The 22,094-nt window shown below is 47.1% G+C and overlaps 2 protein-coding genes across 2 annotated transcripts; one reads left to right on the top strand and one right to left on the bottom strand.

Annotated features, from left to right (window-relative positions):
• Positions 1–79: 79 nt before the first annotated feature.
• Positions 80–3,487, bottom strand: LOC307038052 (piggyBac transposable element-derived protein 3-like). Its single transcript, XM_079679352.1, has 4 exons — positions 3,281–3,487; positions 2,697–2,927; positions 2,447–2,599; positions 80–2,285 (listed from the first exon to the last, which is right to left on the bottom strand). Exons 1-4 carry the CDS (start codon positions 3,336–3,338, stop codon positions 736–738), a joined length of 1,992 nt encoding a protein of 663 aa, XP_079535478.1. The 5' UTR covers positions 3,339–3,487; the 3' UTR covers positions 80–735.
• A 7,519-nt stretch (positions 3,488–11,006) lies between these two features.
• On the top strand, positions 11,007–13,140 carry LOC307034874 (zinc finger MYM-type protein 1-like; the record flags this gene model as incomplete). The annotated part of the gene is made up of 2 exons (XM_079673801.1): positions 11,007–12,183; positions 12,590–13,140. 2 exons carry the CDS (start codon positions 11,007–11,009, stop codon positions 13,138–13,140), a joined length of 1,728 nt encoding a protein of 575 aa, XP_079529927.1.
• Positions 13,141–22,094: the final 8,954 nt, after the last annotated feature.

The raw sequence follows: 22,094 nt of genomic DNA, 5'->3' as shown, positions 1-22,094 counted from the left end.
GACATGCATTTGAGTTATATAGCTTAACCTCCTAAGGCCCAAGCTGTTTTTTTACATGCATTTTTTATTTCTCTTTGCTATTTGGGCTTATTGGACCCTAATTAGAATAAAAACTAAGAATCATCTTTTGATATGATGTACTTTTAGATAAAAATGATGTCCACATATGTGGATTCTTGGTCCGAATTTCCATAAAACCCAATTAAGTCACCATTGAGTAATAGAATGAAAAACTCTTTATTTCTACCTTGAACACAGCAGTGTTTTTCCTGACTGCTTTTGCATGTATTAATAACACATACACACATATTTTTGAACATGTTTTGAATATCAGAGTAAAAACAACATAGAAACATTGCACTTTTGCCCCTTTGGACAGTTAAAACTAATGCATGGATCATTTGAAAAGCTGCAACAGTGCAAACAGTAATTGCAGGATGACATTGTATGCCTGTAACAAAATATAAAACATTCAAATCATTTTTTAAATTGTCACGTTACGTACACGGTACGTACAACAAATGACGGAACGTCATAGTGAAAAAAAATAAAAATAAATGTTGCCCCTTTTTGACAGTCAAAGTATGGCTCATGTGAAATGTTGCATTCGTAATGTAAAAAATAGGATATGTGAAAGGGTGGGAACATTGAGGACAGAAGGACCCGGCCTGCTTACGGAGGCCCAGGGGTCACCTGATGACCTTCACAGAATCTCTGCCATCACACTGCCATCACCTATGTGTGAAAGGCTAAGTAACAATTGCGTTCGGTTTGCATGCACAAGAACACTTTGCAGGTCACACAGCGCACTCGGGTTCTTCCAGTGCAGCCTGGTTGTCTGCAGCGCATGGCATTCTTCAGGCCCATCATCTCTGGGAGGTGGGCATTAGCCCTCCTGCGGACCGAGACATGGGGCACCTCTGTCACATGACGTTTTACCCCTTGTTGTGCATCTTCTTCCTCTGATTGTTCCGATAGGTCAGCATCTGCACCGTGATGCTGGGCCAAGAGGATCTTTGCCACTTCCATACGGAACTCAAGGAACTGGATGGGTTTTGTCTTTGGTCCAGCACATATTGCATGGTCTTTGCGGTAGAGTAGCCAGCTGTTGGCTAAAGCCAGATCCGTGAAGTGCATGACCATCCGCATTGTCCACTTCTTAGTACGGGTGCTCATGCGATAGTAACTGATCATTCTATCGATCAAGTCAACTCCACCCATCTTGGTATTGTACTCACGGACAATGCTTGGTCGCGAAACAGTGACATATTGTTTCAACCTCTTGTCCCAGCGCTGGCAGGTGTCCTCAGGCTGTGTACCATGAACAACAGACATCAGCAATACTGGCTTGTTGTCATACCACTTCACTACACACAGTTTTCCATCTTCAGCGGACACTTCTGATGAGGTACCTCTTCCTGCGCTTTTCATGGCTTTGTCACTGGGTAACTTGTCGTTCGCTCCAGCGAGTCGGTTCTTCATTATTGTACCAGTTATGTACAGCTCCTTCTCCATCATTTGTTGCGCACCTTTGATGGTGGTGAAGAACCGGTCACAATACACTTTTGTGCCGCGTTTCAGGGTTTGACAAAGACGCTCGATGACTAAGCTTCCCAAGCCCAGGCCCTCGGGTTCTTCGACCTTCTCGATCAGTGATTGTGTACCTTGATAGAGCTCAAAGTCAAGCACAATGCCATCTGCTGTAGCACACACAAAGTTCTTAATGCCAACTGGGTTGGGCTTCATTGGCAGATATTGTCTGTACGGACAGGCTCCCGTGAAGGGTATCATTTGCTCATCAATAGATGTGCAATCAGGTCGATTCAGAGACTTGCAGCCTCGCAGAATCCGCTCCAGAAAAGGCCCCACCTTCCAGAATTTGTCAGACATCTTCAGATCTTCAGGCACATCATCATCAATTACCACTTTTATTGCTCCCCTCAGTTTGAAGAATCTGGCACGCGTGAATCTGTCAGTGATGGCAGTGATTTTAAAGGCTTTGGACCAATACATCCTAATGGTTGGGTATCGGATGCAGGACATTAAAATACAGGCACCAAAAAAGTGGTAGACCTCATCGACTGACATGTTGAGTGGGTCCCCACTCCTAGACAGTGACATGGCATTAGAACATTCTGAAATCAGTGTCATCAGATCTCTATCGATGTACTGGTCAAAATACTCTAGTGGGGTCCAGCCATGTCTGTCCAGATCGCTTTCGTCCTGATGCTGATACTCCGCAAGGTTTGGCGTCAATGGAGTAGCCTTCCAGCGTATTCCACGTCCTGCACAACCAGAATCAGAATAAAATAGTATTTAGTATGTATAGTATTTATTGCAGTAAGTTACATTTTATCTATGTAAGCAAAAAAACTTGAATCTGTGTGGACGTTTACATGAAATTTGAAGATTTACCCTCAAGGCATGCTAAAATAATAACAATTACCTTGTTTGGACTCCCCCTTTTTATTTTTTTTGGTTTGGCTTGGTCCTGGTGTTGGCTCCTCAGAGTCATCTTCTGCACGATCAGTCTCAATCGGTACAGTTCGACATCGACGTCTGGGAGTGTGGGATGAACCTGTCCCTGTACTCTCTGTCCCTGTCAATGTAAATAAGCATTCTGCCTCCAATCCTTCACGTAGCCCTGAGGCCCTAACTACATAACATAAACACAAATCTACTGGGTCTTGACTAACCATTATCTGCACCACGGCGACGTTTATGTCCTCTGCTGTGCTCTGTGGGCTCAGGAATGGGGTCCTCATTGTCACTACTGTCACCCTCATCCTCACTGCTGCTTTCCTCCTGTGGTGATGGTTGGTAATTTGTATCCAGGATGGGATCATCATTATCAGATAGGTCTAAATCTGAGTTGTCTTCATCAATCAAGCCAAGTAGCTGCATAGCTTGGTGTAAAGAAAAACGCTCTGGAAATAAAAACAATGGATTTCAATGGTACTGTACAACGTTTTAATCCAACTAATTTATGTATGTATTTAGTGATTGAATTGTTATGTATTACATTTAGACAATGTACAGCCTTTTAGCTGCACCAGATATACTTGTTTTCTCATTTTACATGTGTGCATGTTTACTAGTATATTAGCTGTTTCGACGAGCTTCAGTCCATAAGTACACAAACGTGTACTTCATGTTTAGCGACATGTTACGTTCTTATTTTTACACTTTTTTTTCCAAATTTGCTTGTCATGACAAATATCCAACGCTTATATAAATATCTAAATAAGAATAAGCCATGAAATAAGGCAGGACTTCTTACCTGATCGATGTTTGTGTCTGGAGTGGCCACTTGAATCATCCCTCGTATTTGCCGCCATCTTGAATTTTTACCATTGTATGTTATACTCTTCTGACACCACCAGATGGCAGTATAAGTGTCCACATATGTGGCTATAAGACCCCAATTCAGCAGTGTACACCATTGTGGACATAAGAGCTAAAAAGTGCTGTCCACGCATGTGACCACTAAGCCTGTAAAGAGAAATATCGTTAAATATTTGTATTTATTTCCCTAAGTTAAATGTGATACATAATTAAATTAATTTAAGGAGAGAAGAGGACAGAGTGGAGAGGAACCTCCGTGAAGCAAAGCATGGACCAACTTTTGTCAGTTACACTAGTCCCTCGTAAAATACTTACTCAAAAGACACTATAGCTAAGTCCTGAATATAGATTAAGATGTAAGTTTAGTCAATGAACTATAAAACTGCTAACTGACATGAATGTTCAATCTCAACTAAATAGAAGTAGAAATAGTAAGATTGTTGATATCGTCGATACATCTGCGATTGTAACTCAATTGTGGAGGACCATTCCGATATGATTAGGCCTGGATTAGTTCTACCTTCTGAGGGGCCAAAGACTTTTTACTTTATTGCAAATTTGTTTGTTATATTAATATTGAATGATATTTTATTAGATTTGGCGATCTTGCACTAAAAAATACACCGGCTTCTTAAATAAATTGAGGTAACAATTTCCAATTTGATCGATTATTAAGTTAATCCGAGTACCCATTTATAATCTGATTAACTCGATTAGTTCAGTACTACAAACATAATTGCTTTCACCTTTAAAATCTAAATTAAGTTGAACCAACTTAATTTTAATTGTAAAGATGGAATGATATTAAGTTGCATTTTGTTTAATTGAAGCTATTGTAATGTATGTATTTAAGTCCATACTACTCAAAATGGTTACCTTAATCTGTTTGAGTATTAGAAACTAATTTGTTTGAGTCAAAAACAATATACACATTTAAAGAGCCTGACAGCCTCCCAACAACTGTTGTGCAATGAAATATTGGGCTACTAGTAATCTCGAACCGTCAGCTTAAAGAAGAAGGAGCGATACCGTTCCGATAAATATCAATAATTTCGAACATCGCAGGGAAATTCCTTCGACTCATTTTGAAGTTTTGGGGGAAGCCGGAAGTGACGTCTTCACTGTGCGGCGAGAGAGCCAAACACGGACAAAGTGTGTTGTTATGCATAGAAATTGTGAATTACTGAGTTTAGGCACGTTAATAACGTTTTAATGAAGTTGACTACAGTATATTCATATTTGTCAGTGCTTTCATGTCAATTCGCTGAACATAAACATAAATGATCGTGGTGAGGATGATTAAATTAGGATTAAAAATCGGTAGTGAGAGATGCTGAATTTCCTCCCGTCGGATGTGATATAAAAACAAATCGATTATTTTTGTAGTTGTAAACTCAAGTGGATGAAACTACATTTATTAGTGCTTTCATGTCAATTCGGCGAACATATGATAAATTAAATGATCGTGAGGATGAAGATTAAGCCGGTCTGCATTTCCTGATATAAAAACAAACCGATGCTTTTTGTAGTTGTAGTACACCAACGTGGATTAAACGTGTGTTTTTTTTTACCACAATGTTGGGAAATGAATCTGCATTTGGGTCCTGCCTGTTTCACACACCGTGACAGAACGAACCGACCTGAAATATGGGCTAAGCAGATCCTTTCGAGCAGGAGATATTGGAGTTAACCTTTGCTTTGGCTGTCTACTCTAGTCGATGGTTGGGAGCGTCCAGGGATCAGCAGCGAGAGGCTGTTCGGGCTGAGGCACACCAGAGGGCAATGGAGAAACCAGGTTTAGTTAAGTTCTTTCCTGGCTGGATTTTGGACTTCCTCTCAGTGTGTGATTCCCGGGCTGCTAGCCCCAGACATGCTAGCTCCATGTCTCCCAATTCCCAACCTGGCACCATACGCCTTGGTGGGTTCCGTCTTAAGTAAACCCGTGCTTTTGGCCCAGTTCCTGCTCCTATCCAGGAGTCGTATTCCGGAACTCGTCTGGCTTATGGAGGTCCACGGAGTATTCAGGCGGCTACTAAGAGGAGTCGTCGCAAAGTCAGGCTAGCAGCCCGAGCCCCGTCGGCTCTCCGGCCGACGCCAGCTCCCCGTGTCCTGTCGGCGTACCGGCCGACTCCAGCACCTCGTCTCCAATTGGCTGTTCAGCCGACGCCAGCTCCCCGAGTCCTGTCGGCGTACCGGCCGACTCCAGCACCTCATCTCCAGTTGGCTGTCCGTCCGACGCCAGCTCCCCGTGTCCTGTTGGCTGTCCGTCCGACGCCAGTTCCCCGTGTCCTGTCGGCATACCGGCCGATTCCAGCACCTCGTTTCCAGTTGGCTGTCCGTCCGACGCCAGCTCCCCGTGTCCTGTTGGCTGTCCGTCCGACGCCAGCCCCCCGTGTTCTGTTGGTGAACCAACCATCTCCAGTCCCCTCTCCATTTCCCTCTCAATTCAACTCTCAAGTCCCTTCTCGAGTCATCTCTCCAGTCTCCTCTCAAGTTCCTACCCGAGTTCCCTCTCAAGTCACCTCTCGAGTCTCATCTCGAGTCCCCTTTCAAGTCTCCTCTCAAGCCCCTGCTCAAGTCCCCTCTCCAGACTCCTCTCAAGTTCCTACTCGAGTCACCTCTCAAGTCAACTCAAAAGACACCTCTCGAGTTCCTTTTCAAGCCCTCTCTCGAGCTCCCTCTCGAGTTTCCACTCAAGTCCCCTCTCGAGACACCTCTCGAGTCCCCTCTCGAGCTCCCTCTCGAGTCTCCACTCGAGTCCTCTCTCGAGCTCCCTCTCGAGTCTCCACTCGAGTCCTTTCTCGAGCTCCCTCTCGAGTCTCCACTCGAGTCCTTTCTCGAGCTCCCTCTCGAGACACCTCTCGAGTCCCCTCTCGAGTCTCCTCTCAAGTCTCCTCTCGAGTATCCTCTCGATTCCCCTCTCAAGTATCCTCTCGCGTCCCCTCACGACTCTCCTCTCGAGTTCCCTCTCAAGTCTTCTCTCGAGTCACCTCTCAAGTCAACTCTCAAGTTTCCTCTCGAGTCTCCACTCAAGTGCCTTGCCCTGTGTCGTTGGAGGTCCCGCAGACTACTCTTCTGCCGGGGGTCCTGCCAACTCCCTGTCTTTTCCCGTTGGAGGTCCCGCAGACTACTCTTCTGCCGGGGGTCCTGCCAACTCTATGTCCTGTGCCATTGGAGGCCCCGCCGACTACTCTTCTGCCGGGGGTCCTGCCAACTCTATGTCCTGTGCCGTTGGAGGCCCCGCCGACTACTCTCCTGCCGGGGGTCCTGCCAGCCCTATGTCCTGTGCCACTGGAGGTCCCGCCGACTACTCTCCTGCCTGGGGTCCTGCCAGTTCTATGTCCTGTGCCGTTGGAGGTCCCGCCGACTACTCTCCTGCCGGGGGTCCTGCCAGCCCAATGTCCTGTGCCACTGGAGGTCCCGCCGACTACTCTCCTGCCGGGGGTCCTGCCAGTTCTATGTCCTGTGCCACTGGAGGCCCCGCCGACTACTCTCCTGCCGGGGGTCCTTCCAGCCCTATGTCCTGTGCCACTGGAGGCCCGCCGAGTACTCTCCTGCCGGGTGCCCTGCCAGTTCTATGTCCTGCGCCACTGGAGGCCCCGCCGACTACTCTCCTGCCGGGGGTCCTGCCAGCCCTATGCCCTGTGCCACTGGAGGTCCCACCGACTACTCTTCTACCGGGGGCCCTGCCAATCCCATGTACTGTTTCGTTGGAGGCCTCGACATCACCTGTATCGCCGGGGATCCTGCCAACTCCATGTCCTGTCCCATTGGGGATTCCGCCGACTGCTCTCCTGCCTGCCCTGTGTCCTCTTCCATGGGGGATCTTGCCGACACAGGCTCCTGACCGGCCTCCGGAGCTGTCCGGTCTTCGCCCTCGAGCCTGGTCCCCTGAGGTCGCCCGCTGTGGTCTTCACACCTCCTCGGACTCTGCCTTGCGCCCGGGCCGTCCGCTCGAGATTCCCTCCATGGACTCTGCCTTGCCCCCGGGCCGTCCGCCCGAGTTCCCCTTTATGGACTCTGCCTTGCCCCCGGGCCATCCGCCCGAATTCCCCTTTTTGAACTCTGCCTTGCCCCCGGGCCGTCCGCCCGAATTCCCCTTTTTGAACTCTGCCTTGCCCCCGGGCCGTCCGCCCGAGACCCCATCCATGGTCTCGGCCTTGCCCCCGGGCCGTCCGCCCGAGACCCCATCCATGGTCTCGGCCTTGCCCCCGGGCCGTCCGCCCGAATTCCCCTTTTTGAACTCTACCTTGCCCCCGGGCCGTCCGCCCGAATCCCCCTTCTCGGCTTTTGCCTTGCCCCCGGGCCGTCCGCCCGAGATCCCTTCCTGGTCCTCTGCTGTGCCCCTGGGCGGTCAGCTCAGTCCGATCCTCCTGACCCCCCTCCATCCACCCTGGTGGCCTTAGTATTCTAACAGATACAACATAAACCAATCCTTCAGCCCCATATGAGCTCTCAGACACGTTCAAAATTAAACTGTCATCGCTGTCTGAGCTTGCTGCTGTGTGCGCCATCGTGCGTTTGCAAGCAGATGCTGGGATCCGGAACGGTCCAGCTGGAGCTCTTGGCCCGCAATTACGTAACACATAATTTGGCGGGATTTGAAGAATCCCCGAGAAGATCCAGAATATGGTCAACATTGAAGGAGAGATTAATGGTTATCAAAGAACAAATATCCCAAATCAGTTTCAAGGGGACAATATTTACTAAAATTGATGGGTTTGGATGATGGGTGAAACCTGTGTCACAGGCTCTTTAAGTTCCACTTTTTAACAGTTTATTTTAAAATGTTCTTTACACAATGACCTTTTTATAAAAAATGTTCTCAAACATGAAATAAAAGTAAATACAAAAATTAAAATAAAGGCATGAACCTGCTTCAACGTTTTTAACATTTATTTTAGGTAGTTCAGGTTAAGTGCGTATATTAGCCCCATCAGCATGGCACAGGTTCTTGTCGCATCCGAGATTTGAAGGACTTCTGTTCCTTCAATCACTATTCTTGCATCCGCACCCCTGGTCAAGACAGTCTTCAGCACCTCATTGCTAACTTCCACATCACCGTCCAGGAATAAGAAGATTAGAACATAAATGTCAGTGTTTTTGGTGCAATCAGATTTGAATACATTGCATTGTGTTTTACAAGTTACAGTATGATTTAAGCAATCGTCTTTACTTACTTAAGTTTTCCTTGAAGATATCCTCCTTTTCACGAAGACACACCACCGACCAACGGATAGCAACCTCTTTTATTCTTTTGAGCGAATCATTCTTAAAAGGAGAACATTTTAATGTTGAGAAAGAAAAACAAAGGCTTGTTTGCAAAAACTGAACATGCCGGGCATTGTCAGTTGTTTCATATTTATTTTAAATCAGTTTTTATCAAATGTAACGTTAATTCTAACAAGAAAGAAATATATATGAATATATGCATACTGTATTACAAATAATGAACTGTGAAACACGATAAGGGTCGGCGTCATGGGGGTCACAAATGAGTCACTGGTCCCCCCCAACGCAGGGCGGGCAAGCCTTGCCACTTTGCCGTTTATTTTTATTTTTTATCATATAAGTGAAATCGTTTCGACTAAAAGTCTTTTGTGTGAAATAAATCAGAAATAAAGAATGCAAATATAAAACACAACCTGAAGTGTGCTCACTGCTGCTCTCTGAATGATGTGTTGCTTGACCAATGACCCCGACCTTTGTTTTGTTATCATTACGTGGCTGTGTGTTTAGATGAGAGCCCAGTGGCGATCTGTTCATCTGTTATACTGATTATACAATAAAGCCATCAAAAATAATATGATATACAGTACAAGTACTTCTGGGTCTCTGTGTTTCATTCAAGCTCCGCTCTGTTTGTGTGTGGCACGAGCGGTAACGTGGAATGTTGTTGTTAGCATCTGGTTAGCTAGCTATGCTAACGGATATAAAGAGCTGTTTCTACACCAAGGAGAGTCCTCTCCTGTCAGACTGAGAGGATCGTATAACCTCAGCTCAGTGAGGTAAGGACTCTCTCAGTGTTTAGATAGTTAACTTTAGTGTAAGTTATCTCAGTGGGTCTCAAACAGTTTGGTCACCATTTAAGTAAACAATTGTTTGCGAGGAACACCTTTATATGATCATTATAGTTATTACAAAAAATAAGAGAATAAATGAAAAACAGGTATGAAATACTATATGACAGTAACACAAGAATACAGTTTAAAAGGGGATTGATTTGTAAAATATCCATAAAGAAAAAGTGAATCTGTTTACAGTTATGTTTCATATTGATGTTGAGAGATGTGTCCATCTTCATGTTGCTCTCAAAGTGCACCAGGTTGATGCATTTAGATGCAAAACAAATATGCAAAGATCTTCCCGGGGGAGCATGCCCCCAGACCCTCCTAGAGGAGGTTAGGTCCACCCCCCACCTAAAACATGTTCACATGGATAGGATACTAAATACATTTGCACACTTTTTATATGGTGGCCTATGTCCATGTGTTTCTGTTTTGGTGGTCGTGCCACAACCGTGCATGTATGCACAAGTCATAGGTGCACTAGAAAATAGCACTATAGCCTACCCCTGCAGTGTGTGTGAAAGACAATAGACTTTACAGCATGTTTTTTTAAATTGAAGTTGCGTTGGTGTTTGTGTGTTGGTTGTTGATGGCAGTGTGTGCCCCCCCGTGGTAAATGATTTCCCACCCATTTGATTTGTTCTAGAGCCGACCATAGACGTCGGAACTAGGGGTGCGGGGGGTGCGGGAGCCTCAGGAATCACAGGATTAGCCTGCGTTAAAAAAATAAAAATAAAGATTCTGAATTTAAACTCAATTTGTCTGACTTACATGTATTTCTTAATACAGATCTTTTGATGTGATATGCACCTTGCCTGGCTCAATACAGCAGCCTGGCTGGCATGGCATAGCTGTTGCTATGCAGACTGCATCTGACAGCTCACTGTGACGTTGGCCTATGTGTAAAAAAAAAAAAAAGAAAGTAGCGGGAATTTTTTTTATGTTTGCTGTGTTCGCGGCTCTCATTTGTTTTTAGCATATGCATAGGCTACATGATTTGAGTTCAACTACGCCAGCTAGAACTAGCCTATGTCTCAAAAACGAATTTCAGATTTTTTTACAAATCCGCCCGACCCAGCTAAACGTCCGAGAGAGACACCTAGAGGCTGTGTGCCAGCAACCGGACAGCAGCAGCAGGCAGCCGAAGGGCCCGGCGGCCCTCGGCCTCGTCCTCCCTCCCCAGCGCCACCACCAGCACCCGGTGCTAGCCAAGAAGAGGCAATATCATGCAAACCACCACAGGATTACAATTTTCCTGCCAAGAAGTTGGGTGAGAACTTCACTCGTTCCTGCAAGGCCGCCTGGTTCAGAGAGTGGCCGTGGCTGGAATACATCGCGGTCAGTGATGGCATTGTGTGTGGTGTGTGCAGGTCAGCTGTCAAGCGCAAGTTGGTCGGGTCAGAACAAGCTGACAGTCCGTTTTTGAAAGATACGGGCTTTTCAAACTGGAGAAAAGCAAAGGAGAAAATCAGAGACCACGAGAAAACACGCATTCATTTAGATGCGACTCAAAGATTGGCTGCATTGAAAACTACGCCAATTAATGCGCTTTTGTCTGAGGCTGCTGCTAAAGAACAAATAACAGCCCGGAAAATGCTGGAGCTCGTTTTCAGCAGCGTGAGATTCCTGGGGCGCCAGGGACTCCCTCTGAGAGGAGCTGCAAATCGGGATGGGGTGTTGTCGCAGCTAGTGGTCGAGAGGGTACGCGCTGATCCTGACCTGCAAAACTGGATGAAGAGGAGGGACAATTGGATGTCGGGCAGCATCCAGAATGAAGTTCTGGAGCTGTTTGCCCATGACATCCAGAGGAAAATCGGAGCCAAAGCATCCGAAAGTCCTTTTTTCGGCTTAACTGCTGATGGGACCACCGACGTCAGTGGAAAAGAACAGTTCTCATGCAGTATACAATTTGCAGATGACAATCTTGAAGTCCAGAATTTCTTTCTGGGCTTTTACAACGCTCCAGACACAACCGCCGAGATGCTTTTTCTGTGCATTAAAGATGTCCTTGTTCGGCTAAATCTGCCGCTGGAGAAGCTGAAAGGCTACTGTTTTGATGGAGCCAGCAACATGTCAGGGAGGTTCAAGGGAGTGCAGGCAAGATTAAAGGAAACATGTCCTGACTCCTTGTTTGTCCACTGCGCAAACCACTCTCTGGATTTAGTGTTGCAAGAAGTGGCAAAAGAAGTGCGCCTTGTTGCCGATACACTGAACTTTGTTCGGGAAGTCACAGTTGTGATTAATGATTCAGCAAAGAGAAAAACGTTATACCAGTCTCTTTTTGGATGTGGAGAAGTGATCAACCTGCTTGCCCTGTGCCCAACTCGGTGGTGCGTCAGAGTTGTGGCACTGTCACGGTTGCTGGCATGCTATGGAGAGATGCTGCAGACATTTAGGACCTTGGAGAGTGACAGGATTGTCAAGGGGGAGACGCGTGCCAAAGTGGCAGGATTGCTCAAAAAGGGCACCACTACGCGCACAGTCTTTGGTTTGTTTGCCTGCGTTACCATGTTTACGCCATGTGAATCCGTGGCTCGGTCACTGCAAGGCACCAAAGTCACAGCCCTTGGATCAATGGAAGCTGCCAAACTTCTTTGCCAGCGACTGAACACACTCAGACAAGATGACACCTTCGCTGACCTTGTGGCCAAGACCAAACAATACACAGAGCGCTACAACTTGAAGCCTCCTCATCCAGTGCGCACCAGCAAGACCCCAGCGCGTTTTCGCCATACAGCGGAGGAGGAGGAACGGGAGTTGGAGAACGAGGGTAAATAAATAGGCCTAAATAAATAAATAAATAATGCCAACAGTATTTTAAAATTAATCATAAAGCTCATCGGTCTGTAATGTTGAAAGAATGCAACAAATACGCACACAGAGCGTGCTCTCCAGCATTTGTGGACAGATTTGATCTATCCATAGAAAACGATATCATAGTTCATAATAATGTACTACATCCATGTACGCTTATTTGCGAAATTAGCCTGCAATTAATAATTCATTACAACGGTATCAACTGACTAAATAACGTATAGGCCTACTTTCATAACAAACCATATTCATAATTTGAATTTAAATTGAAAATTTAAGGTTGACCCACCCAGCTTAAATAGGCAGCCCATATGGAAACTATTTGTTGGTTGTTGTTTAACTGTTATATTTAACTATTAAAGAATATCCAAGCCTGTGGAAGAGGGAATTGTTTGAGGCCCTGGACTTGGTGCGCACAGAGGTGGAGTGGCGCTTTGACCAGGAAGGACTCCGCGTAGCTGCAGGGCGAGAGCAGGCAGTTCTACAGGCGGCCCAAGGGAAACGAGTGGATGTGGGTTCCCTGGAACTGACTTCCTTTTCAAGAGAGCAGCTAAGCCTTGAGCTGGACATCCTGAGCGACGTGTGTAGGGGGCGAGAAGTGAAAACCATTCAGGATGTATTGGCCATTCTGCACACCTTGCAGCCCCAATCCCGCTCCATGCTGTCGGAAGCGGAGAGGCTCATAAAGCTCTGTCTGGCTCTGCCCATTTCTGTCGCGGCATCCGAGCGCTCGTTCTCGGCGTTGCGCAGGTTGAAAACGTGGCTGCGCAATACTATTAAGCAGGAGAGACTCACTCATTTGGCCATTATGAATGCGCATAGCGACCTTCTCGATGAATGCGATGTCTCGACCCTGCTTAAAGAATTTATCAGCAGAACAACGGAGAGAAGGTCTACTTTTGGAACAGTTTAAAAGCCCTTACGAGCGCAAAGTAAACCGTTATTTTTCTGAATGTTCCATTAGGCCTATGTTCGTAAAGGCTGTATTATTCTGTTGATTTTCTGAATGCTGTAGGCCTATGTTATCGCCTATTAGGCTACAGTATCCATCCATCCATCCATCTTCTCCCGCTTATCCGTGGTCGGGTCGCGGAGGTAGCAGTTCCAGCAGAGAGCCCCAAACTTTCTTTTCCCTGGCCACATCAACCAGCTCTGACTGGGGGATCCCAAGGCGCTCCCAGGCCAGAGAAGAGATATAATCCCTCCATCTGGTTCTAGGTCTACCCCTTGGTCTCTTCCCAGCTGGACGTGCCTGGAACACCTCCCTAGGGAGGCGCCCAGGTGGCATCCTAACTAGGTGCCCGAACCACCTCAACTGGCTCCTTTCGACGCGAAGGAGGAGCGGTTCAACTCCGAGTCCCTCCCGGATGACCGAACTTCTCACCTTATCCCTAAGGGAGACACCAGCCACCCTGCGGAGAAAACCCATCTCGGCCGCTTGTACCCGCGATCTCGTTCTTTCGGTCATGACCCATCCTTCATGACCATAGGTGAGGGTAGGAACGAAAATGGCCCGGTAGACAGAGAGCTTTGCCTTTTGGCTCAGCTCCCTTTTCGTCACAACGGTGCGGTAAAGAGACTGCAGTACCGCTCCCGCTGCTCCGATTCTCCGACCCATCTCACGCTCCATTGTTCCCTCACTCGAGAACAAGACCCCGAGATACTTGAACTCCTTCACTTGGGGTAAGGACTCATTCCCTACTTGGAGTGGACAGTCCATCGGTTTCCTGCTGAGAACCATGGCCTCAGATTTGGAGGTGCTGATCCTCATCCCAGCCGCTTCACACTCGGTTGCGAACCGATCCAGTGAGTGCTGAAGGTCGCAGACCGATGAAGCCATCAGAACCACATCATCTGCAAAAAGCAGTGGTGCAATCCTTAGTCCACCGAACTGCAGACCCCCTCCCCCACGACTACGCCTCGAAATCCGATCCATGTATATTACAAACAGGATTGGTGACAAAGCGCAGCCCTGGCGGAGGCCAACCCTCACCTGAAATGGGTCCGACTTACTGCCGAGGACCCGGACACAGCTCTCGCTTTGGGAGTACAGAGATTGGATGGCCCTGAGTAGAGACCCCCTCACCCCATACTCCCGCAGCACCTCCCACAGTGACTCCCTTGGAACCCGGTCATATGCCTTCTCCAAGTCTACAAAACACATGTAGACTGGATAAGCATACTCCCAGGCACCCTCCAGGATCCTTGCGAGAGTAAAAAGCTGATCCGTCGTTCCACGACCAGGACGGAATCCGCATTGTTCCTCCTCAATCTGAGGTTCGACAATCGGCCTGACCCTCCTTTCGAGTACCTTAGAGTAAACTTTCCCGGGGAGGCTGAGTAGTGTGATGCCTCGGTAATTGGCACACACCCTCTGATCCCCCTTTTTGAAAAGGGGAACCACCACTCCGGTCTGCCACTCCTTCGGTACTGTTTCCGACTTCCACGCAACGTTGATGAGACGTGTCAACCATGACAGTCCCTCAACACCCAGAGCCTTCAGCATTTCTGGGCGGATCTCATCCACCCCCGGGGCTTTGCCACTGTGAAGTTGTTTGACGACCTCAGTGACCTCCCCCCGGGAGATTGGTGTCGATCCCCCTTCATACTCCAGCTCTGCCTCTAACATAGAGGGCGGAGTTGTCGGGTTCAGGAGTTCCTCAAAGTGCTCCTTCCAACGCCCTAACACTCCATCAGTTGAGGTCAACAACGTCCCATCCTTACTGTACACAGCTTGGATGGTTCCCTGCTTCCCCCTCCTGAGGTGTCGGACAGTTTTCCAGAACAACTTTGGTGCCGCCCGAAAGTCTTTTTCCATGTCTTCTCCGAACTTCTCCCACACCCGCTGCTTTGCCTCGGCCACGGCTGAGGCTGCTGCCCTTCGGGCCTGTCGGTACCTTGCAACTGCCTCGGGAGTCCCCCGGGATAACAAATCCCTGAAGGCCTCCTTCTTCAGTCGGACGGCTTCCCTGACCACCGGTGTCCACCAGGAGGTTCGAGGGTTACCGCCCCTTGAGGCACCTAGGACCTTGAGACCACAGCTCCCCGCCGCGGCTTCGGCAATAGAGGCTTTGAACACCGACCACTCTGGTTCAATGTCCCCAACCTCCACAGGAATGCCCGAAAAGCTCCGCCGGAGGTGTGAGTTGAAGGCCTCCTGAACTTGGGCCTCCTCCAGACGTTCCCAGTTCACCCGAACTACACGTTTGGGCTTACCAGGTCTATCCAAAGGCTTCCCCCGCCACTCGACCCAACTCACCACCAGATGGTGATCAGTTGACAACTCCGCCCCTCTCTTTACCCGAGTGTCCAAAACATACGGCCTCAGGTCCGATGATACGATAACCAAATCGATCATGGACCTTCTGCCTAGGGTGCTCTGGTACCACGTACACTTATGAGCATCCTTATGTTCGAACATGGTGTTTGTTATGGCCAATCCATGACTAGCACAGAAGTCCAGTAACAAACCACCACTCCGGTTCAGATCAGGGGGGCCGTTCCTCCCAATCACTCCCCTCCAAGTGTCTCCATCATTGCCCACATGTGCGTTGAAGTCTCCCAGCAAGATTAAAGAGTCCCCTTCAGGAGCCCCATACAGGACTCTTTCCAGGGTCTCCAAGAAGGCCGTATACTCTGAACTGCTGTTGGGTGCATAAGCACACACAACAGTCAGAGTTTTCCCCCCCATAACCCGCAGGCGTAGGGAGGCAACCCTCTCGTCCACTGGGGTAGACTCCAACAACGAAGCACCCAACCGGGGACTTGTGAGTATCCCCACACCCGCCCGGCGCCTCACACCTTGAGCAACTCCGGAGAAGAATAGAGTCCAACCCCTATCCAGAAGTAAGGTTCCAGAGCCGACGCTGTGCGTAGAGGTGAGCCCAACCAGATCCAACTGGTAACGCTCCACCTCCCGCACAAGCTCCGACTCCTTCCCCCCCAGAGAGGTGACGTTCCACGTCCCCAAAGCCAGCTTCTGTCGCCCGGGTCTGGTCCGTCGAGACCCTCTGCCTTCACTGCCACCCTTCTGGCAGCGCACCCGACCCCATTGCTGTTTCCCGTAGGTGGTGGGCCCGCGGGACGGAGAAGCGGAGGTGTTGCCCACGTTGCCTTTTCGGGCTATGCCCGGCCGGGCTCCGTGGCAAGCCCGGCCACCAGACGCTCGCCGACGAGTCCTCCTTCTGGGCCTGGCTCCAGAAGGGGACCCCGGGCTTCCTCCGGGCCGGGTATCCTCACTTCGTGTGTCGTCTTTCATGAGGTCTTTTGAACCAATCTTAGTCTGGCCCCTTGCCTGAGACCAATTTGCCATGGGAGACCCTACCAGGAACACAAGGTTCCAGACAACACAGCCCCCAGGTTCATCAGGGCACACAAACCTCTCTACCACGGTAAGGTGCTGGTTCTTCAGAGAGGCTACAGTATGTTCCTTAATAAAGGCTTGATTAATTCATTAATTCATTTTGTTTCATACATTTTCGTAACAATTAAGATGCTGCGTGTGTTTATGTAGCCTATATCTGTTATGTATAGGCCTAGGCTATTAGGCCTACGTGTCGAGTTCGTTAATCATTGATAGTGTGAGTTTCCCCCCCGACCCTCCCAGCAAAAATCCCGCACCCCCCCCCCCCCCAGAAAATAGTTCCGACGTCCCTGGAGCCGACCCTGCAAAGGATACAGGAGGACACAAGCAGCTAGCTAATCAGTATGCATGCTACAGTAGCTTAAAACAAGTAGCTAGTGGCTACCTTACAGCTTGTGTTACACTGTCTATGCAGTAAGCAGCTGTGGTAAATGAAGCTGAACAAAAATGGCTACTTACCAGGTAACTTGATAGATTATTAGGTTAAAATCCTGTTGTTCCACTGCTATCTAGAGTTCTGCTTTGCTATCTAGAGTTCTGATTGCTCCAACACACCATGCGCTCAGCTAAGTCTGAGCAAGTCCAGGCGTGTGTTCAGTTTTGAAACTATACCGTTGAAACTCAAAAGATATGAGTTACTCTAACTTAATAAATCCCTATAGTTGAGTGAACGCAGAAATATCTTTCAAAATCATTACATTTGTAAGATACATTTTTTTTTTTTTCAGTTTGACAAATGTATTATAATGAGTTGTAAACTAACTAAAATAAGTTGAGGTAAAAAACTAAAATGTTTATGTTGAAAAAGTATTTATTTTTAAGTGGAATCTACTAACCCCATGAATCGTTTGTTGGAGCGTGTCTTGCCGAGGGACATGAATTACAAAATCAATTGTAAGACCTATATTATAGAATACTTCAGTTTATATTGTAATTACTTGATGTCTTTAACTAGCGGTGGCACACAAAACAAGGCTGAGTATGACATAATAGTTTAAGTGGTAAAACATAAATCCTTGATGACTTGAGGGCATTTGCTCATTTTCAGGTTCATATTTGTATTTTGTGCCTCTGCTGTCACATGTTTAGATCCTTTCATTTTCAAAAAGCTTTTTATTTTTCTCACACTGGTGCTGCCAACACAGCCTCACTCCCTGATAGTCCAATAGCGACGCTTGGTCAGGGTCCTTTGGTGTGCAGTTGTGACGCGCCGAGTCTCCTTCAGCTTCATAAACGGACGCAAAGAGCTTTCAACTGATTGCAATGTATTCGCATAAACGGCGGTATTTCACGCTCAGGGAAGCACCGCATCGGTCCATGTCAGCGGCACTTAAAGGCAATGTGATAACGGATAACGGAGAATTTTACACCCGAAAGCAAGTATTTCCCTCACTGTCAAATGATTTTACAGCAATATCTGCCATACTCATCCACTAAAAAACATGAGTTTATCCTTGTTGATTACACAACAATGCTTTTGTGTTTTTCCACTTCGATTCTGAGAAACAAATATTTTTTCGGAGTTTAGGATTGTAGAAGACAATACACTACCCATAATCCTCAGCTATCATTTGCAGTAGCGTGGCGTGGGGAAAAAATTAGGGGAAGCCAATAATACGTCCTTTATTTTGGGTCGGGGTGTGGTGGTCAATGTAATAACGTAACTAGATGAGTGATTACAGCACCTGGTATCATTTTACACACATTTGTATCATACAGATGCAGGACTTACACACGCCTGTTATCTGACCGACAGGTCCGCACGCACTCTCCAGCCGAAACTCTAATAAGCATTCATTCACAAACTAGAGACCGTTTTACGTCCGATTCGCTCCTTTGTTCCTTCCTGTGCACAGCTCCAGTTTGGGCATTGGCCTGTCATCAGATTGTATTTGTTGTTGCTGCTGCAGCGGAAGTTTAGTACAATTATTTTTGATTAAATACTCAAAATCTCCACCCTCCATAATTGCACTTGCTTCAGTTGCTTGCTACTTTCTAACGGCAGTGAGAGTGGTGCAGTGACGCTATCTATCTTCTATCGATTAGATTTATGATTCGAAAATTATAAAAGTAGGGTAGACATGTGGATATTAACCGACTGAAAAAAACATGCATTTATCTAACAGGTTCGTTTTCCACTGACCTGATTTTGAGCTATTTTCCAAAATCCTATGGAGAAATCCCATTGCTATTTTGTAGAGGGAAACCGAGCGCAGCTTACTTCCGCGTTTTGGGACGCGTCACTGCACCACTAAGTTGATGCGATTTGATTGGATTGTGAGGCATGGCCCTGACCAATCACAGGTTGGCAGGGGCATGACGTGAGCCTTGTCTGATTGGTCAATCCCTCAATTTGTTTTCACCAAGGGAAGCCAATTTCGGCTGGCCTCCTCTCGCAACAGAGGTGCAATCTACTGTTTCACCATAACACCTAGAGGGGCGCTGTTTCACTCTTTGTAAAATACTCAATGAGAATGGGGGAGAGACGGGCCGGCGGCAACACACAAAGAATTTCCGAAAGTAAACAAAGTATTTTCATTTATTTATTAAAATGATAACTACAATCCGAAAAAACAGGGGAAGCCCGGCTTCCCTTGGCCTCCATGAGAAAACGCCACTGATCATTTGAGACTACACCATGCACTTTGCTCGACAAACCCCGTGATTAGACCTCAAGCTCTGTGATTGGTTGACCTCTAACCATGGGCGCGGGAAGGGGGGTGCTGAGGGCGCTGCAGCACCCCCTAGCGGCAGGCAGGGGGTGCGGAGCTCCCCTGTCTGAATTATTATTTGACGGTTATTGCTGCTCCCGCTGTGCATAATCTGTGTAATATGTAGCCAATAAATTCCAGATTGTTGGTAAAATGATATTTTGGCCTGCCCCGAATGTTTTTTCTGTAGCCCCGGACAATTCTACCTCAATAATATAATACATTAACCGTGCTTTACGTGAACCTCATCAAGACACTAGAAAGGACGGCAGAACTGTAATTTTCCGTGTTCAGTGAATGCAACAGAGGCAAGACACCAGACCAATCAGAGAGTTGGATGGAAATAAAAGTGTGCTTGTGTCATTCAAGCTCGCGGCTCTGTGTGTGTGCGGAAATAGCGCATTTAGTGTGTGTGAGAGAGGGGGAGAGAGAGGGACCGGTGCCAGCAGCAGGGACCGTGTTGTTAGCATCTGGTTAGCTAGCTGCACTAACGGACATACGGAGCTGTTTGTTCCACAACAAGCTGGAGGAGAGCTCTCCTCTCAGACTGAGAGGCTCAGGTGAGCTAAAGGACTCTCTGAGTGTTTAGATAGTTAACTTTAGTCTAAGTTATCTCAGTGGGTCTCAAACGGTTTGGTCAAAAATTATTCAAAATATTATTTCCGCGGCACACCTTCATATGATCATTATAGTTATAAAAAAAATAAGAGAATAAAGGAAAAACAATTATGAAATACTATATGGCAGTAAAACAAGAATACAGTTTGAAAGGGGAGTGATTTGTAAAATATCCATAAAGAAAAAGAACATCTGCTTACAGTTGTGTTTCATCTGGGTGTTGAGAGATGTATCCATCGATCTCTTAATGTTGCTCTCAAAGGGCACCAGATTGATGCTTTTAACTTCAATATTTTAAAAAAATCTTCCCGGGGGAGCATCCCCCCGGACCCCCCTAAAGGAGGTGAGGTCCGCTCCCCACTCGTAAAAAATAGCACTTTACCCCTGCCTATATGCCGTGAGCTGATTATCGAGCCTTCATTGTAACAGTCGCGGGTTTACTGTGTGTTTGCGTGTGGGGAGTTTTTTTGTGCGTGCTCTATAGTGCCCGTAATACTGTTCACTGGAGTCCAGCACCTCAGCACCCCCACTCAAAATACCTTCCCGCGCCTCTGCCTCTAACTGCATTCCATGTGAAAAAAACATTTGTAAAAGATAAAATCGTTTAGCCTACTTTATTCAGCAGTGCTTGCTTTACTGTTTGAAAGTCATCACATGAATGCATTGTAATAAATGGTTTGGCTTAAATATTACACATCTGCCGTAGTTCTTTATTTATCTACAGAGATTGGGCCTCAGAATAGACCGGAAACTATTCTTCTTCTGTTTTAATTTCACAATAAAGTTAGTAGTAATATTTTGTTTTGATATGCGCTTTGTCACCAATCCTTTTTGTAGTATACATGGATCGGATTTCGAGGCGTAGTCGTGGGGGAGGGGGTCTGCAGTTCGGTGGACTAAGGATTGCGCCACTGCTTTTTGCACATGATGTGGTTCTGATGGCTTCATCGGTCAGCGACCTTCAGCATTCACTGGATCGGTTCGCAACCGAGTGTGAAGCGGCTGGGATGTGGATCAGCACCTCCAAATCTGAGGCCATGGTTCTCAGCAGGAAACCGATGGACTGTCCACTCCAAGTAGGGAATGAGTCCTTACCCCAAGTGAAGGAGTTCAAGTATCTCGGGGTCTTGTTCTCGAGTGAGGGAACAATGGAGCGTGAGATGCAGAGGCGCGGGAATGTATTTTGAGTGGGGGTGCTGAGGTGCTGGACTCCAGTGAACACTATTACGGGCACTATAGAGCACGCACAAAAAAACTCCCCACACGCAAACACACATAAAACCCGCGACTGTTACAATGAAGGCTCGATAATCAGCTCATGGCATATAGGCAGGGGTAAAGTGCTATTTTTTTACGAGTGGGGAGCGGACCTCACCTCCTCTAGGGGGGTCCGGGGGGATGCTCCCCCGGGAAGATTTTTTTTAAATATTGAAGTTAAAAGCATCAATCTGGTGCACTTTGAGAGCAACATTAAGAGATCTATGGATACCTCTCTCAACACCCAGATGAAACACAACTGTAAGCAGATGTTCTTTTTCTTTATGGATATTTTACAAATCACTCCCCTTTCAAACTGTATTCTTGTTTTACTGCCATATAGTATTTCATAACTGTTTTTCCTTTATTCTCTTATTTTTTTTATAACTATAATGATCATATGAAGGTGTGCCGCGGAAATAATCTTTTGAATAATTTTTGACCAAACCGTTTGAGACCCACTGAGATAACTTAGACTAAAGTTAACTATCTAAACACTCAGAGAGTCATTTAGCTCACCTGAGCCCCTCAGTCTGAGAGGAGAGCTCTCCTCCAGCTTGTTGTGGAACAAACAGCTCCGTATGTCCGTTGGTGCAGCTAGCTAACCAGATGCTAACAACACGGTCCCTGCTGCTGGCACCGGTCCCTCTCTCTCTCCCCCTCTCTCACACACACTAAATGCGCTATTTCCGCACACACACAGAGCCGCGAGCTTGAATGACACAAGCACACTTTTATTTCCATGCAACTCTCTGATTGGTCTGGTGTCTTGCCTCTGTTGCATTCACTGAACACGGGAAATTACAGTCCTGCCGTCCTTTCTAGTGTCTTGATGAGGTTCACGTAAAGCACGGTTAATGTATTATATTATTGAGGTAGAATTGTCCGGGGCTACAGAAAAAACATTCGGGGCAGGCC

Source organism: Notothenia rossii (assembly GCF_949606895.1).
Source record: "Notothenia rossii genome assembly, chromosome: 4".
In the NCBI taxonomy this organism is placed as follows: domain Eukaryota; kingdom Metazoa; phylum Chordata; class Actinopteri; order Perciformes; family Nototheniidae; genus Notothenia; species Notothenia rossii.
This window is presented reverse-complemented; position numbering and strand designations above follow the sequence as displayed.

Excerpts from the sequence above, each read along its gene's own strand:
- LOC307038052 (XM_079679352.1), bottom strand. The coding sequence starts at position 3,338 with ATGGCGGCAAATACGAGGGATGATTCAAGTGGCCACTCCAGACACAAA. Across the intron at positions 2,928-3,280 it reads CAGACACAAACATCGATCAG|AGCGTTTTTCTTTACACCAA; the intron begins GTAAGAAGTCCT and ends TTTTATTTCCAG. Across the intron at positions 2,600-2,696 it reads TCGCCGTGGTGCAGATAATG|GGACAGAGAGTACAGGGACA; the intron begins GTTAGTCAAGAC and ends TTACATTGACAG.